The following is an 18,867-nucleotide window of genomic DNA, read 5'->3' as shown; positions in this document are numbered from 1 at the left end:
GTTGCCAAACTTTTGTACACTATGGTCTGCACTGTGCACTATGTAATCCTGGCTCGTGTGCGCTCGAACCAGAGCCCTGAGCAGAATCATTACCCAGTATTTTAAGACAGCTGGACGCTTGTGTAGGTGATGGGACTTCCTGGCCAACTCTAAGCTATGGTAGCATAGTGCTGCAAAGACTTCAGCCATTCAGTAAAGCCAGGCTAATCATGGATGGGGCAAGTTAGATGGCTAGCCTCATGGCTAAGCATAGGCTTGGGCAGCAGGAAAAGTAGGTCCTATCTGTAGCTGTACCTTGGATGCCAGTGGGAGTGGGGGGGTGCTCAGCACCTCTGTAAAAAGCAGCTGGAGCAGACTAGTATGTGTGTGTCATTCTCAGGAGCATGCCACCTGCTGAGGTCTAAGCCAGGTAGCCAGGGCAAGGTAGTGATTAGGGCAAGGCCAAGTGGTTAAAGCCAGAAGGGACCACTAGATCAGCTCAACTGACCTCCTGTGTATCATAGCCCACAGACACCACCCCTGCACCTACACACTAAACCCCGCAATGGCAAGGAGAGCCACAGGAGACTAGACGACTACATGCCACAGGCTGAGACTAGGAGTGATCAAGGTCCACCAGCATGTGAGTGAAACGATTAACTGAGCACTACACGATAATCCTGGCAAGTGACCCACATGCCGTGCAGCGGAGGAAAGCAAAATACTCCAAGGGTCACTGCCAATTGGGGGGCAGGGGGCGAAGTCTATCCCAACTCCATATATAGTGATCAGCAGGGAACCTGAGCCTCTGAAAACTTGGCTTTCATTCCTGAGTTCACTATTGTCTGTCATCACTGTGGCGTGTGAACACTTACCTCAGGCTCCCATCAATAAAATGGTGTATAATATTACTTAACCACTTTCGTAAAGTGCTTTATTAGTATTATTACATGTCCGCAGGGCAGCCACCAGCCTCGTAGCTAAGATTTGAGGACATGGCTGAAATGTACTAAGAGCAAATAAGAGGTGATTAGTGTCAGTTTTTAAAGGCCCAAAAGATGGACACACCACAGCTAGTAGCATTGGCATAACATCACACATCATGCAAGGTGCTGATGAGCTGCCACATCCACTGGGCGTTGAGGGTCCTTAGCACTTGCAGACGGTACTCAGAATCCTACTGTCTTTGCCTGATGAGCGGCACCATAGATTTCACTTAAGATCTGCACATATGGAAAACCTGAACTAGGCGTTGCCTCGTGCCACCAGCCAAAGCCAGTCGCTAACTGATGCTGTTTTCGGTTTGTAGGTCGTGGTGGATGGTTTTAGCAGGAGGCGTGGCTCACCTGCAACTGATTTGCCCTGTCTTGCAGGACAAAAGGGACTTAGCTGCGTTCATTTAATTAGCAAATGGGCTTGCTCAGCTCATGACAACAGCATTAACCTTTGTGGCTTAGCTAGCGAGTTCAAAGAGACATTGCAGCCATCCAGGTCAGTCCAGCAGTAGGAGCAGTCACACACTGAGAAGAGCTTGTCGCTATGATTAAAGTTGACAACGTAATTTTTTAAAACATTTTGGATCCCAATTGTCATGTCTGCACCCAGTGCCAGAGAGGCTGCTCTTTGTGACCGTGTCGCCCAGCAGGGGAGCCTGTGAATGTTTCTAACTTGCTGTACTGGGGCTAAAGGAGTGCTTCTTGGGTAAACGCACTGTTTAATTTCTAGGTAGTTAATATTATGGGGAAAAACAATGCCCTTACCAGGCAGCTGTGTGCTGGGAAGGCTCTGCGTCCTCACCAGTGAGGGGAGGAAGCGCTGCATGACACTGCTGGATAGCCTTTGAAATGGAGATAACTAACACGCCCCAATGCCTTCCTAACCCAGACACCACCTCCTGAGGTCACTAGAGCAGGCAGTGGCAGAAGCATCCTGTCCCCGTCCCTGCCCCTCCTCCAGCAAAAAAACCTGCAGTCAAATTACATCTGTCCTTGGCGTGGGTGTGTGAGTGGATTTGCGGGAGGAAGGGCTCTTCGTCTGCTTTCCCAGTCTATCACTTGACCCTAAATATTCTCTGATTTTTACATCACTGATAAAGCTGGGTGGAAGCTGGTTTATGGCCTTTAACCTCACACACTGCTAGTGTCACACAGGCCATCACTTTCCAGCCATTCGCTATGAGGCTCTGAAAAGACAGCTTGCCTGACAAACTATTTGGTCTGTGTGACACCTGTGACAAGCTACATTATGGCAGCACCAGCCGTGGCACCTCTGTTACTGTTGGATTTTGCATGTACAGCAGGGCATCTTCAGCCCTTTCTTATTAATGACCTAGCCAAAATTTCATTGGCAGCATAAAGTTTCAGAAATTTAACATGAACAATTTGTCAATTAGTTGGCGCTAATTAAATGCTGTGTCCTTTAAGAAATTTTGCACCCTGTGTCAGAACTACCAAGTCCTGCCCAAGTGCTTGTTTTAACATACATAAGAATGGCCATACTGGGGCAGGCCAATGGTCCATTTAGCCCAGTATCCTGCCTTCTGACAGTGGCCAATGCCAGGTGCCCCAGAGGGAATGAACAGAACAGGTCATCATCTAGTGATCCAGCCCCTGTTGTCCACTCCCAGCTTCTGATGAACAGAGGCTACGGACATTTCAGAGCATGGGGATTGCATCCCTGACCAGCCAGGCTAATAGCCATTGATGGACCTATCCTCCATGAACTTCTCTAGTTCCTTTTTGAACCATTATAGTCTTGACCTTCACAACAGCCTCTGGCAAAGGGTTCTACATGCTATGCGGTGTGTGAAGAAGTACTTCCTTTTGTTTGTTTTAAACCTGCTGCCTGTTCATTTCATTGGGTGACCTCCTAGTGCGTGAGTTATGTGAAGGAGTAAATAACACTTCCTTATTCACTTTCTCCACCGCAGTCATGATTTTATAGACCTCTGTCATAACCCCCTTAGTCATCTCATTTCCAAGCTGAAAAGTCCCAGTCTTTTTAATCTCTTCTTATATGGAAGTGATTCCATTGGCCTAATCATTTTAGTTGCCCTTTTCTGTACCTTTTCCAATTCTAATATATCCTTTTTGAGATGGGGCAGTCCAGATCTGCACACAGCATGCTACATGTGAGCATACCCTGGATTTCTATAGATGCATTATGATGTTTCCTTTCTTGTTACCTATCCCCTCTCTTATGGTTCCTAACATTCTTAGCGTTTTTTGACTGCAGATGTTTTCAGAGAACTAGCGCCAATGATTCCTGAGTGGTAACAGCTAATGTAGACCCCCATATTGTTGAATGTATAGTGGGATGATGTTTCCCAATTTGCATTTATCAACATTGAATTTCATCTGCCAGTTAGTTGCCCAGTCACCCAGTTTTGTGAGATCCCTTTGTAACCCTTTGCTGTCTGCTTTGGACTTGAATAATTTCAATGATTCAATTAACTATCTTGAATAATTTTGTATTGTCTGCAAATGTTGCCACTTCACTGTTTACTCCATTTTCCAGATCATTTATGAGTATGTTGAACAGTACTGGTCTTAGTACTAACACCTGGGGGAACACCACTATTTTCCTCTTGCCGTTCTGAAAACTGAGCATTTATTCCTACCTTTTGTTCCCTATCTTTTAACCAGTTACTGATCCTTAAGCAGACTTTTCCTCTTATCCCATGACTGCATACTTTGGTTAAGTGCCTTTGGTGAGGGACCTTGTCAAAGGCTTTGTAAAAGTCTAAATAAACTGTATCCACTGGATCGCCCTTGTCCACATGGCATATGCTTGTTGACCTCCTCAAAGAATTTCAGTAGATTGGTGAGGCATGATTTCCTTTTACTGAAACCAGGTTGACTCTTCCTCAACAAATTATGTTCATCTACATGTCTGACAATGTTGTTCTTTATTACAGTTTCAACCAGTTTGCCCAGTACTGAAATTAGCTTTACCAGCCTGTAATTGCTGGGATTGCCTCTGGAGCCTTTTTTTTTTTTAAATTGCCATTACATTAGCTATCCTTCAGTCATCTGCTACAGAAAGCTGATTTAAATGATAGGTTACAGACCACACTTAGTAGCTCTGAATTTTTCTGCTCTTTTCAGAGCCTGGATGTAGTAAAACAAAGTCCCTCAAAAGGTCTAGCTCTTGTTAGAGTCACTCTTACCAAGAGTTTTAAAACAATACATAAAGGTGAATCTTATGACAAAAGGTCCCTTTTTCCTGAACAAACTAGAAAAGTCCCCTGCACAGCACCAGCCATTTTGAAAAACTTCATGTTTAAATTTGGAGCAGTTTTACAAGGATTTACTAACTATGGATATGTCTACACTTGAAGTTTTAATATGTTATTCTGTACTCTTCCCTCCCACCCTCTAGCTTTTTGCATCTTAACTCTGCAATGTCCTATCTTATGATCAATGTAGATTCGGGTAATTATTACGCCATTAGCGCACATTAATAATCCACTGACAGGCATTAATAATTAAAACTAATCTAATTGGAATAATCTGACAGCTTTTTCCAACAAGATTTTGTTTGTTTTTACATGAAAATCTTCAAGTCTCCTAATAAAAAAACCTAGTGTAGTGTTCATAGGTTGTGTGTGGAGATTCAGTCAGGACTTTAGAAGATCAGAATGTATTTTTGTGAAATACCAGGGTACAATCCAGACGAATAAGCAGCTATGTCACACGTGCCTTGCAACCTTGGGTGCCTTACAATGCCTTGCTGAAGGCGTTCCCACTTGGGCCACTCACAAACAGCCTTCCAGGATGCAAGCCACATCCTGAGTGTATGTGTGTGTGACTGCGGCCTGCCAGCCACAACTGGATTATACTCTGGCTCTCACCAGCCTAGGTTATACTGCAGGATGACCCCAACACACACCCAGTCTTAGATTCTCCCCCTTCCCCACCCCAAAATATATGCCCTGTACTGCCCAGCCATCTCCTGGACAATACAAATTATATAAAGTCTGTTATTTCTTTATTAGAAATAATATGCACACAACTTGCCACCCCAACTGGACTTTCCCAGACACTTCAATTTAAACACACTGGATTAGATAAAAGAAGTGTATTAACTACAAAGAGATAGATTTTAAGTGAGTACAAGTAATAAGACAAAGTCAGAAATGGTTACAAGAAAAATAAAGATAAAATTCAACTAGTGGCTAACTTAACAAACTACATTAAATTCAAAGCAGAGTTTTCTCACCATAGGCTTTCAGTGGTCTTATAGATCAAACTTCTTAGGTCAGGACCCCTTCTCACAGAATCTAAATAGCACTTCTTTTGTTGCTTCAACTGCTGTGAATGTGATGGGCGGGGGGAGAGAGAGGTGCCCCTTGGGGTGTTTGTCCTTACTTTTGATAATTTCAGTCCCCCTCTTGAAAAAACATTTCCAGCTGGGTACCAGGAGACAAAGCCTATGGGGAGGGATGTTCCCTGCTGCTTTTTCCTGTTTGAGCTTTCTTTGTCTCCCTTCCTGCTTGATGAGTGTTTACTGCTTAAAATGCAAATTAAGCATAGCTCACATGCCTTTGTTTGAGACAGACCTGTTTGCCAACCTCGGTTTGGAACTTGTGTTAATAACACCATAGAGTGGACGCTCATAACTTCACATACAGTGCTGCAACACACATTTTGTCAAGACAATAATGACCAGCAAATTATGAGTTTTCAAATGATACCTCACAGGGCATTCATTGTACAAAGATTATTACAATAGTGTGTACAGCGTGGACACAGAGATACATTCGGTCACAATCATTTATTAGATATTCAGCTCAGGAACTCAAAGTCTGGTGTCACTATTCAGGGGGCTGTGTCAGAACTGCTCGCAGTTCCCCCTAATGTATCTATTCAGACAACCTGAAACTGATCCTCAATACCCGAGTTCCCTTGCCCCTCTAATGAGTATAGTCTCTGTACTAGCCCTAGAGCTTGACATGTTCTCAGTACAGGCATTGTTTTTCTTGGCACAATTACGCATTTTTTCAGTCTTATTTTTCAGCTTTCCCTCTAGTTCATGGGTCCAGAGTAGGAATGAGCTCTCCACTGTAAAACCTTGACTTTAGTGGTCTATTTTCAATGTACTCGCTTTTTTTCCTTTAAGCCCTATAAAATATATTCTGTTACCACATTTGCTTGAGCACCAGTGTCCAGTCTGAAAGTCACAAAAGTTCCAATCATTTAGTGCAGTGACTTTATTCAAAGCTCCTGAAGAAAACTTTTCTTCTGCGCTGCCAGCAGTGTTCTTCTCCTGGCAAACAGCATGCATACATGGTTTCTTTTCTGTGCGCCTGCTGTTCCTGCTGGCACAGTCTTGCAGAAGGATTGAATCTGTTTTACTTGTTGCCACATTGTCCAAAGGCAGAGCATTGCTGAAGTCTGTGTTTGCTTCCACCCCTTGTGCAATTCTTTATGTTGTCCTCAATAACCTCCTTTCTTGCAGGCTTGTTGTACATTTCTGCTCTGCACTGCCTTTGGGCTGTCCAATTTTGTCCATCAAAGCAGCATCTTGTTTTCCCTCCAAAAGTAGTCTTACTGCTTCATGATCTTCCAATCATAGGTGCCGGCTCCGTGGGTGCTCCTGGGATGGAGCACCCACAGGAAAAAAAATGGTGGGTGCTGAGCACCCACCAGGAGCCCCTCTAACAGAACTTCCCCCTCCCTGCAGTGCCTGCTGCCTACAGGAGGGCCCCGCCAATCAGCACCTCCCCCTCCCTCCCAGTGCCTATCAGGAGGTGCTGGGCTGGGAGGAGCGAGGGCACAGCATGCTTGGGGGAGAGGGTGGAACTGGACAGGGAAGGGGTGGGGCCTAGGTGGAATGGAGGGTGGGAAGAAGCAGGGTGGGGCCCTGGGGGAATGGGTGGAGTGGGGGCAGGCCCTGGGCAGAGCCAGGGAGAAGCACCCGCCAGCAGATTAGAAATTTGGCACCTATGCTTCCAATGGTCTTTTTCTAATCTTTGGATCCTGAATATTTGATCTCTGATTACTGACTCTGTGAGCTGCCCATAATTAGATGTTTGGCTCAACAGTTTGAGATCCAATATAAAGTTCTTCAAACGACTCTCCTCCTCTCTGAGTTCTCGTGAAATTTGTGTCTTTCAAAAGCTTAATTTATCTTGGGCATGCAGTAGTTTCAGACTTGTGAAGTACCATCTGATAGGATGCTTGCATTGCCTGACTTAAGTGCACACAATTATAAACATCTAGCACTTCGGGCCCCACAGTATTTTTCAAAAGAGCTACCTTCTGCTTATCTTTTTCAACAAAGCTGCTTACTTGCATATACAGGCTGAACCTCTGATGACTCTTCTTCCCATTACCTGCTGCACTGGCAGATAATTCCACCAGAGTTGAAGTTATCAGCTGCAAAATTTTCTTTACCCCTTTTTTCCCCTATACTTTCTTCTCCAATCACTCTTATCTATAAATATGTGATAAAACATGTGACATGTGAATCCACTCCTGCTACCATGTAGTGTTTGTGGGTTCTGCGTAAGGAGATTCAGTCAGGATTTTAGGAAGATCAGAATATATAGTTTATTATAGATTCAGCTCAGCCATTCAGAGTCTGGTGTTACTCCCTAGTATCAGAAATGCTGGCAGCTCCCCTGATGTATCTGTTCAGCTAAGCTGGGTACAGTCCTGAAAAGGGTCAGACCTTCTCACCTATTGTAAGAAGTGAGCAAATCAGGGCTGTAGGTACAGTCATTTGTAAGAATGAGGCCCACAGTGACTGTATTTTTGCATATAAACCACCTAAACCCAGAACATTAAACCCATATTACCAGGCAAATCCCATAATATAAAGATCACTTTTACTATTGAGAACATTATAGTACTGTAGTAGTTAAGATTGCATCTAGTCATCTGTTTAAAGGTCAACCTTTCTAAGTCCTCTACAATTGACCTGCATAATTGTATTTCTTTGAAATCTGGTGTGCCTCAGAAGGGTGCAGGGTAGGGTTAGAGACCCAAATCTGGACTCATTTGAGCTAGGGGTTCTGGAAATATAAGCTTTGTAAAAATAGCCATTTTAAAAAAAAAAAGTTTCCAGGTTGGAGGAAGCAGGGGTTGTACAAAGCTAGAGATCAAATGATTGATGTGATCCAGGTCAAAATGGTCTCAGTTGGTCAAGTTTATCCAAGGTAGTACATGGCACCCATTAAGTCTTTGGAGGATCCAAATTGAGAATGGTATTTAAGAAAGGGTCCATTTTTACTCTACATATGCACCAATACAAAAAAATTGCTAGAGGGTTTCCATCCTTGTTATTTTAGATGCATGAAAGCTTGCCCTTTGGGAATGCTCTCAAACCTGTACAGTTAACTGGCCTGCTGTGAAATCCCATGTACCCATGGGGATGTGGGGGAGCGTTAGTGATACAAATTTGGCATCGTTTGTCCAAAGACTTCCTGAGTTATAGGTGCCCTAAACAAAGCACTTTCCTTCTGCTGCCTTGTGTGGTTAAACAGATCTCTGAGAGTGATGGGTGTGAACTCACCCTTCAATTACCCTAGCTAAGGATAAATTAACCACAATCCTCACCTAAGACAAAAGGCGTTTTAGATAAAGTGGCTGGAAGTTGCTATAATTTGTGAGTTATGGGTGGCAATTTCATTTTGGAGGGAATGTAATCAAAATATTTGGGGGTGGGGCATTAGATGTGTGAAAGCTTCTTGGGAAGAGAGGCATATTGGGGGCAAAGGAGTGGGGGAATAGGGGCTGCAGTGAGGGGAGGGGGTTATGAGGAGGATATATGGGAAGGGATGGTAAAGGAAGCAAGAGAGGTTGGGTGCTAAGGAGAGCTCTGCCAGCTCACCCCAACCCCTTGCACGCCAGCCTCTTGCACTCTCCAGCTCTGCCAGTGAACCCCAACAATACGGCATGACAATCTGCAGCTCTGCCAGTGCACTCAACACTCCCTACCACTCCACAACTCTGACAGTAACCAGTGGATCTCAACCATCCTGCACCCAAACTCTATGCCACTGTAACATGAATGTCCTTCCCTCCAGGTACTGAAGGTGACTGATTACAGGAATGGGAGGTAACTGCAATAGAAACGTTTGTAGACCAGGCTTTGGGGAGATGCGTTCCCTGCTTGCAGTGGTGAGGGGGACAGGTTGGGGCTCTGCAGTGAATGGGTTGGGGGCGTAGCTGGAGAGATGTCATAAAGCAGGGCTGATAAGGCACAGTAGATGGGTTTGGAGGGGTGGACGAGGCATGCTGGCTCAGGGCTAGTCTACATTGGCAACGCTAATGCTGTGGCAGCACCTTAATGTGGCTTGTGTGGTCGCAGCAGAGCGAGATTGAGAGGTTGCCCAGTGCTCTAAAAACCCACCTACACGGGTGCTTTACAGCGCTGAACCTTGCTGCGCTTATGGGGCTGTTTTTTCACACCCCTGAGGGTGAAAGTTGCAGTGCTGTAAATTGCCAGTGTAGACAAGCCCTAAGCACACTACTTGCAGGACAAGAGAAGTATAACTGCCCAAATGACTGCTAACTCCGAACGACATAGTTATCTTCTCCTGTTTTTTTTTAAACCCTAGAAAATTAAATTGCAAAAAACTACATTAACACAGAGTTAAGGTTGGTTGGTGGTCTGTCATCCCCTTGAAGAACACTGAGTTGAGCAAAACACAAACTTTCCTGGTTTTCAGAATGCAGAGTTAAAGTGGCCCATACACCCTTAAACTCTACCCTCTTTCAGCAGTGCCCCAATATGCCATTAACACACACACAAACCCCTTTACTCTGCCAGCCCCATCACTGATGAAATGTACAAGCTCTGCACCTCCTGCTACAGACCATTCACGCTCACCTACGGGATTCCAGCTCATGCTATTAAAGAACAAAAAGGGGTTAGGAAGGAAAAGTGCCCATGTCACCTTCCTTCTATCCTCTTCGAGCAACGCCTCGATATGCACGTAGGCACTGCTCACTCTGGTGCTTGGCACGAGAAGATGCAGGAGGGGCCAGAGCTTGGCACACACTCACAGTACTAGCCAGCTCCCCCAAAAGAATACCACATCTGTACAGCTTAAGAACCACTTTCCAACCTTTTTCAGCGCCCGTACGCTTGCTCACGGGATACCAACTCAACCTACAGTTCCACTTAACCACCATGAAAGCACTGGAATCCTCCAAGAGTCCATCTCGCTGCTGACAATATCCTTCGTAATAACAGCCCTATGCCCTGCTACCAGCATAGCCTCCACAATTCTGCACTGAAATGACGCATACTGCATCCTGAACATGCATCTCTTCCCTGTCCTCCCACACAAGAGAGGGGAAACCAGAGATCTCACATCACAGGCACAGCTCTGTCACACATCTCAAAGTAATCCACAGATCTACCGTTCAGGACAGCTACACATAAAACTGACCACACTCACACTACCTGGAGTGCAGGCAGATAGTAAATGCTCAGCCTGTTCTCATATCCCCGCTTGCTACAGACAATGCCCTTTGTAATAACCTTCCTGGGCCCTGCTTATTTTATGATGTACACAATTCCGCATACTGGATCCTGAAGGTACACATGCAGCTCTTCCCTTTGCTCACACACACTGGAGGATGCAAAACACAGAGAGTTCATCATATAATCACAGCTGTCACACATCTCGATGCAACCCACACATCCTCATATTACAAACATGCCTTTACCAAGCAGGCCCAGCTACTGCCTCCACCATTTAGTGTAGATACACCTAATACGCTGATTGCACCTGGAGTGTATCCAAATAATTCCTATTGACTACTGTCAGCTCCAGGGGAACACGGGGGAGATGGCATAGACAACCTAATAGCGTAAGCTGTAATCCTGTGGGTGAGAGTAATTGGGCTGTAAAAGGAGGTGAAGAGCTTGTACATTTCAGCAGCTGTGGGGTTAGCAGAGTAAAAGGTATGTATGCCAATGGGGCAGACTGGGCCCTTGCTGACAGAGGGAAATGCTGTGCATGTCCTGGTTTTCAGAAGTTTGAGTTTTGCTCAACTCAGCACTCTGCAAGGGGACAACATACCACCAAGCAACCTGGCCCCACCGTTAACCTAGTTTTTTGCTGTCAGCTATGTATATACTTGTGCTGTAATACACGCTTACCGCTAACTCTATATCCAAACTCTTCAAATCCCAAGGCTTTTCTGAACTAAAGCAAGTCAAAGCCTATTGGTGTGGATGGCTTAACCCCCTTAAAAATAAAAATGCCGTCTAAAATAATTCATTCAAAAGAAGAGCATAAGAAAACATCACCGCTTACAAAACAGGTGGCACAGGCCTGCTAGGAATGTTGCAAGTGGAGCAAGACCAAGTTAAGGTTCCATGAATAGCTTAGCTGTGCACATCCATGCCTTCTAGTGCCTGTTAGTGGAATGTAATTTTTGGACATTTTCTGAGGTGTTTTTTTTTTAAAGGAAATGTTGTTGTAAGGTATTTTCCAAAGTAATTTGTGAGACTTCTGCTCATCCAGCTCTCTCATTTAACACAGGCTTTTGGAGTTTGTTTGGGGAGTTTGTTTGTTGCACTTGGGAATTGATTACAAGGCCTAGAATTTGAGAGGCCAAAAGGTCAATGATGTATTTTTATTATTTATTTCAAAGTTCAGAAAAATGAAATTTGAATGAAAGGACTCCTGGAAATGTCGCTGCTGGGAAGAGCACTGTACACAGCTCATTTTTATTCCTGTTTGCTTTGCGGGCCTGCAGCAGCCCTGACAGACAGAGCTGGATTCTATTCCGATTCTTGAAACATCAGCTAAACTGTCAACTAAATTTGGACTTTGGCAGTCGTAATTACAGGTGGTGATGTCAGAGGCAGGAATAACACAGCTGCAGTTTCAGATCCCAGGTGGAATTTCTAGAGCTGACAGTTAGAAAAATCATTCCTTTCACTGATAAATTGAGCATATTTGCTTTGGACTCATTGAAAGATTGCTCCCCACACTGTCCACTTTGCAGTTACTTTTCTGTCTATAACTAGAGAGAGACTGAGGGGTATTGCAGCTGGAGTGAAGAAAAATACATTTGCCATTACATAATATTGGCACTTGAGCACATCAGGTTCTGCAGATTTACATTACGTATATTTTTTAATTTAAAGTTGCTAACCTTAGTTGTGAGTAAAAGCTTCCCAATGTGATCCTACTTCAGGGCTGTCTGAGGCTGCAGAGATAGAAGCAGTAGCTTTACGATCGGCACGGACTATGCCATTGCTCTCATTATGGTAACTAGAGGAACAGGCTGTCAAGCCTATGGCCAAGATTTACAAAAGTGACACGTGATTTGGGTGCCTTCATTTTTGGGTGCCCAAAATGAGACACTTTAGAGGAGCGTGATTTTCCAAAAGTGCCGACCACTCATGCTCTGAAAATCAGGACCCTTTAAAGGGCACCCAAACATAGAGGCTCACAAAATTATTAGTCACTTGTGAACATTTTAATTCCTTCCTTAATATTCAGTTAAAGATCTTAAGTCAGATCCAGAATGATATTTCAGCTCTGAGCATCTATTGAAATCAGTGTGGTTGCTCTCTCCCTCTCTCTCACCACTTCAGCAAATTCTTACAGCTCTTATAGACCTTAGTACTCTGCTTTGAATCTGTAACAGAACTGCCATTGCTACACACCTACTACTTCAAGAATAATTTTCTCTTCAGGACTCCCATTGGTGTTCAGGGATCCCAGCCTCAATACAGGTCTTACCTTCATACCTTACCTGGTAAACAATGGCCTGCTTTTAAAAGCAGAATACTCCTGGGCTTGGATCTCCACGATTAACTCCCTGTCTGGGAGTGTGGAATGAAAACAGAGGCCAGGTGACTCCCATGGTTTGGGATTTCACAGCCAACGTTCTGCTGAGCCCTTCTATGGGCTAGAGACGGCTGCAGACAGGAATGCAGGGTTTGATTCATTTCCCTGTTCCACTCTGCACTTAGGAATATTCAGATCACAGCTTCACAACTCTGGCATGTCTCTGTACTGGAGCCTGCAGCAGAGACTTTGCTAAGGACATGATCTGAATCCACCTGCCCTGAATGTTCTGTTTGGGGTGCTGAAAGAGATGATGGGGATTCTCTGGTCCTAACAAGAGGATGGCCAAGAAGTTATTACTAGTCACGATCACAACATGCTTTCTGGGAAGTGAGAGAACGTGCAGCCATTTCACAAGGCAGGAGAAAGCATGTGTGAACAACGCCTTAAGACCACAAGCATTTTTCATTGGTAATTGTTGAAAATGCCCATGACCTGTAGGTGGCAGTATTTGCTCTGCTGTTCAGTTCACTAGGGAAACCTGCTTATATAGTGCATTGCCTAAAGTATTTTATTAAAGCTAATGTTAAAATTATATAATACACAGGTTGAGAAAAGTGTGTCTGTACATCTGGGTATAGTGCTTGGATTGTCCACAAATACAAAGTTTGTTTTTTAAAAGTCATATGGTACATATAGTACATAATCAGCAATAACCAAATTTAGGTGAATAAATTTAAGAATACAGTTTAGATATTAGCATCCAAGTATTCGGATACCTCACTCAAGAAAAGTTGCACAGAGATTTCACAAACTACACAGACAGTGCAACTGAAATGCCGCCACCTCTGGGTGAAGCGCAGCAAAGCTCAACCCAGCTCTGCCTTTGAGTGATCCTGGGCTGATTCAAGGGGCTGTTTTTGTCCAGGTTTCACTTTGAGCTCTTGGGTGTGTTTCACCCTTCTCATGAAAGTGACGTGTGGGGCTCACCCTATGTGGGCCAGAATAAACTAAGGACTGGTGTGGACCACCGTGAACAGAAACTGCCCAGTTCCCAAGGCTCTGCATAGGCAACTATCAAGGTGAGTTGCGGAGGAAGGGGATGAACTCTGGAAATTAAAGCTCCACAAGACTCCGAAGCAACATTTATCTATATTTTATTACAAAACCAAAACCAGCCACCTTTGAGTCGAATGAACAATGCTGTAAACAGAACTGCTGGGGGAGACCATACCAAATTTACTTCACTGGTGATCAGTGAACAAGGAAGTATCTCCCCCTCTAACAGGACCAGTGCTGGATGTGGACTTACTCTATGGGGCCCTTGGCCTCTTCTCCCTTGTCCTGGCTGCTGGAGAAGGAGGTGCTCGGCTCTACCTCCCACAGCCAGGGGTGGCACTCGGTTCTCTGCTGGGACCTGTAGCACTGCTGCTGGAGGACTTGCTGCTAACATTGCTCGCTTTAGTTCTAGGAGAACTGGCAGAGAGCAGCAGCCACTGTGCAGTTTCGATATGGACAGCTGAATGACTGATTTATGCCACAGGGCCAGGAGTCTGTGTGACTGCCCAACACACAAAAAGCTAGACCACATTTATTGTGTAATTATGGTCCAGCTGCACAGAATCACGCAGAGCCTCATGCACACACAGTAATGTGAAGCACAAGCCATGCTAGAAACTGCTCAGGACCCTATGTAAACCCACCAACTCAGAGTGCTGCGACTCATTCTCCCGCGGGAACGGAAGGCGAGGCAGTGTACTGCTCGATTCCCATTCCATCAGCAGAACCAGGCCGGAAGGCAACCCCCTGGCAGATTTCACCTAGGACCTCACAGGTTCTGAGGCTGGCCCTACAAACAGATAATAGCTTGGCTTCCTTGAAGAGGCGCCCAGACTATTAACTTGCAGACAGTAGGTGCGGTATGTTTTTTAAGCATCCTTTAGAGAGAAGGGAGGAAGGGCTGACAGCAGGACAAAGGTTGCAGAAGGGCAATTTATATGGCAATAGGCAATGTGAGCTCACTGGCTTAAAGTTTCCAGCAGAAAAGATGCAATGAGTCTTAAGCGTGGCAGCCACCAAGACTGGATTTAGGGGGTTTTACTGCCCTGAGCAAACAGGAAGTGACCACCTCTACCAGCCCGCTTCCGCTGCTGAAGAGTTGCTGCTCTCAGAGACCATATGAGAAAGCCCACCCTGACATCCAACCCTCTGCTCGTGCTGGCTGTAGCTATAAGTGAGAATGGCAGCCAGATCTTATCATTCCTAAAACTAGTACACAAAGAAAAGGAGTTTTTACAAAGTTGGGTTCATTCTTCACTCCAACAACAGGATTAGAGGAGGAAACTGACATTTCTCATTGTACACCAAACCAAATCATTTCAACGTACACATACCCCCTTCCCCAAAGTATGAAAAGGAAAAGCCAGAAGAGCACATTCAATGTATGTAATTTACAATGAGAAGCCAGCAGCGGGCGCTGCTGTTCACTAAAGACAACAGTTCTTCTTTATGGTGGGTTTGTAAGATTTGTGCTTCAGGGAGACTTGTCATGAGTTTGTTGTTGTTGATTTTTTAATCCAGACCAAACACTTTAACCCAGCTTCAATCCTGCTCTCCTCCAGAAGGTCCCAAGATCTGGAATCCAATGAGCAATTTTGTTTTTGCAATCGAGCCCTGCTCCCTCTGAATATTTAATTAGTGAACAGTGTGGTGTGAACTTGCTGTGTTGAGATGTCGGGACATTTGGGTTGTGATGCAAGTTCAGCACACCCGCTGCTGTCACCAAGTGATGTCACTGCAGCACCCTGTGAGTGTGCTACATCACACCACCATTTCACAAAGCCATGCAGCCCAGCGCGATGCCAGGCCTCTCTGCCACAATGCAGTCCTGCTGTGAATCAATGTTCTGGGGTCACCCTACAACAGCATGGCACGATGCCCGGCACTATCAGCAGGATCCATGTCAGGACACTTCAATGGTATTGCATGGATAGCTTTGCCACTGTCCAAATCAGGACTAGTTTCAAACCCAGATCACACAAACACTGTACAAATGGGTGCCTGCCTACCATTTGTCATTAGCCTGAGAGTAGATTACACATTGCAGGTGTACAGGTGAGAGAGATGAGAAATCCCGTTCACCACATTATATGCAATAACACAGCAGCCCCGTTGTGAGCAAAACAGCCGAAGTACATGGATAACAATGTCACCAGAGAGTTGCTTCCCCTACTGGAGCAGAATGCAGGCAGCGGGTAGTAGAGACTTGCCAGTTTCAGTTGGATGAATTCCTGAAGGCTTCATCACATGACATAATCTTTAATTAAAGATCAATCTTTAATTCTTGGAGACTCCAGGACAATCCTGGAGGGTTGGCAACCCTAGTTTAGATAGAGAATGTGTGCATGAAAGCAGAGGACAAAGGCTGCAGTCCAAATAGGAGTGGCCGGAGAGCATGATGTGTCTGACATCTGAGAGGCTGCTGTAAATAATGCCCCCCACCAACGTGCACGTGGTCAAACAGGCTAGAGGTGCACAAAGCAGGAAAGCGCTGCTGCTTCCCATCATGCTCCACGCACCCCACTCTCTAATGCACAGACCTGGATGATTCTGTCCCTCCACAGATTTTACACGTGTCTCTAACCGAGACGAACAAGACACTAACTTCGGCCAAGGCACCGCCCGCTGAAATGGTCACTGTGATCTCTGAACGCAGCAGCCTGTTCAAGCTGAGCCATTGCCAGGGCTTTAATAGGGTGCATCATTACGGCTTACATTAGAGACACATCAGAACAGAGACTGATGTGAGATGGTAACTGTGATATATCACACTACTGCACGGGAAGATAGTTACGGATTCACACACAGCAAGCACAGGAACCCAGGGTACGAGCAGCTATTGTTCAGGTTGTAATGAGCAACGCCTTCCTAATGGGCATGGAGCTAAAACGACAGAGATGAAACTAGACTCCCAGAGACAGGCCTCTGGTTGTATCTTTCTGTGTTGACATATGTGCTCTCATCTGTAGCATTAAGCAGGCTGCAGGAGCACAGCAGAGCTGCGTCATGCTTTGTCTTTTGTATCATTCTTATATATGATAGAGGGTATTTCTAGGATCCCTTTGTGATCCATGAAGATGCAGGACTTTAGTGTCACTGGAGTGCAGGGAAGGCACAGCTGGGGCCTACACTGAGCCCCCCTCCTTGTGCTCTTGGAGCTATCTTTGTGCCTCCCGTGATTCAGGTTTGAACTTTGCACCCGTTCCTGCTCGCTTATCTGCTGTTCATTGATGGAAAGGAGCGCTGTTCTCTCAAGGGCCCAATCCTGCATACTGCAGCGGGCCCTCAACTCTGGTGGCAGCTGGGTGTATTCAGTAACTCCCAAGGAGCATCTGGCCTACTGCATGAGTGGGACCTGCAGTGCACATCTGTGAGCATAAGCTGTGGCAATACACCTGCTTTTATGCACACGGAGGTGCTAGAAAGAGAGAGCAATTTGTGGAGAGAGGATGGATCAGTTGCAGACACCACTGCATTACTGGATTCCAGAAGTCAAGGTGTCCCTTTAACCCTAACAGCCTATGAAATCGAGGGAAGGGACCAAACAGCAACCCCAACCCCTGTACAAGACAACTGTACAATTTACATATATATTTATATACAGTATATAAAAATCTCTCTTCTCGAGTCCCCGTGAACTCAAACTTAAGTTGTCAGTAGCTGTCAAAATGTTTTTTTTTTGAAGTCATGCTCTCATTCCCCTTCCCCCAAAGTATTAGATAATGGCATTAAAGAAAAAAAACAACAACCAATCATTAAAAAAAGTGCAAACGTTCTGGGTGCCACTTCTGCTACACTGGATGTTGCCAATGCCACATTGCAGCTGGGTGTCCGTCTGTCCATCCTTCGGGTGGCCTCCTGTCTTCTATTCATATCTGCTCCTAGACCAGGCGTCCTACTGAAGGAGGTGGGTCAGGCAGAATATTGGTGCGGGGAGGCAAGAGGGGAAAGCCAATATTAAAACCAAAATTGTAGCCAGCCACTGTAAGTGTACTGTACAGCCTCTCCGTGACAGGAAATGCTTCTGGAGGGCAACGATTTCATAGTGAGCTACAAGGCTGACAAGGACGAGGACTTAACAAGCAATAGCCTTGTGGAAGAGTCAGTTTTGGAGGAGTCACATTTACAGCCTCAGGCACAGATGTATTTTTAAACACAAACCACAGCTGCTCATTCCCTCCTGTGGAATGGGTGAATGGTCTGGGCAAAACAACCAAGCCCTCTCTTCCACCTAAGGCCAAATCTTGTTCCCACTAAAGAGCAGAACTCCCACTAATTCTAGTGAGAGTTGGATGGAGCTCTGCTGCAGTTTCCACGGTATGCATCCGATGAAGTGAGCTGTAGCTCACGAAAGCTCATGCTCAAATAAATTGGTTAGTCTCTAAGGTGCCACAAGTACTCCTTTTCTTTTTGCGAATACAGACTAACACGGCTGTTACTCTGAAACCTGCACTACCAGTGTGAATCAATTCCAAGGGTGGCCAGCTGGGTTCCTTCCCATCAAGCAGGCAGGTTTGCGAGGAATTCAATCACACATCAAAGCAGACTCTCCCCAACCGTCCAGCAGCAGTACCCGGAAACCTCTCTGCTAACCCCTCGTAGCGGCATTCCTGGACAACAGGCTCCAAAGCCCACTGTGCTGCTGAAGCCCCATCTCCAAAACTAATGCTGGGGTTTTAGGAAACCCAGCAAACTTGGAGCGTGGATTCACTGGGAGGGGAGGGATGTCAGTACTTGAAAAGCCCCAGAGCTCTTCTAAGATCTGGGGGAGACACAGCAATGAGGGAGCAATGGGGTTGCTTAGCCGGTTGTATTGAGGTTCACATACATTGCTGTTATGAAAGGCCTGAGGCTACAAACTGCTGCTACGTGGTTCCAGTAACAACCCTTCTGAGATTAGAAATCCCACACCGAGTAGCACAAAGCAAGGCTGAGAGCTACTGGAAGCAAAGCTGCAAGTTTCACTAATGCACTGGCCTTCACTTAACTGGAAATGAGCGAGAGACGTATCCTTGTACTTAATGGAGTTACACATTTTGCCCTGCAGTACATCTCCTCTTATGGCT

General features: G+C 45.4%; 1 protein-coding gene across 3 annotated transcripts in view; it reads right to left on the bottom strand.

Moving 5' to 3' along the window:
* Positions 1–18,867, bottom strand: part of SMOC1 (SPARC related modular calcium binding 1) — a 205,841-nt gene that overhangs the window by 5,928 nt on the left and 181,046 nt on the right. Inside the window, exon 13 of one of the 3 annotated variants that reach the window (XM_048853166.2) lies at positions 13,884–17,699. The exons of 1 other annotated variant lie outside the window; for it this stretch is intronic. In XM_048853166.2, the coding sequence (XP_048709123.2) occupies positions 17,683–17,699 (17 nt within the window). In that variant the 3' untranslated portion in view covers positions 13,884–17,682. Of the gene's footprint in view, positions 1–13,883; positions 17,700–18,867 lie in introns of those variants that run through there. One more of the 3 variants, XM_048853168.2, reaches the window with a different exon arrangement.

This window comes from Caretta caretta, chromosome 6 (assembly GCF_965140235.1).
Source record: "Caretta caretta isolate rCarCar2 chromosome 6, rCarCar1.hap1, whole genome shotgun sequence".
In the NCBI taxonomy this organism is placed as follows: domain Eukaryota; kingdom Metazoa; phylum Chordata; order Testudines; family Cheloniidae; genus Caretta; species Caretta caretta.
This window is presented reverse-complemented; position numbering and strand designations above follow the sequence as displayed.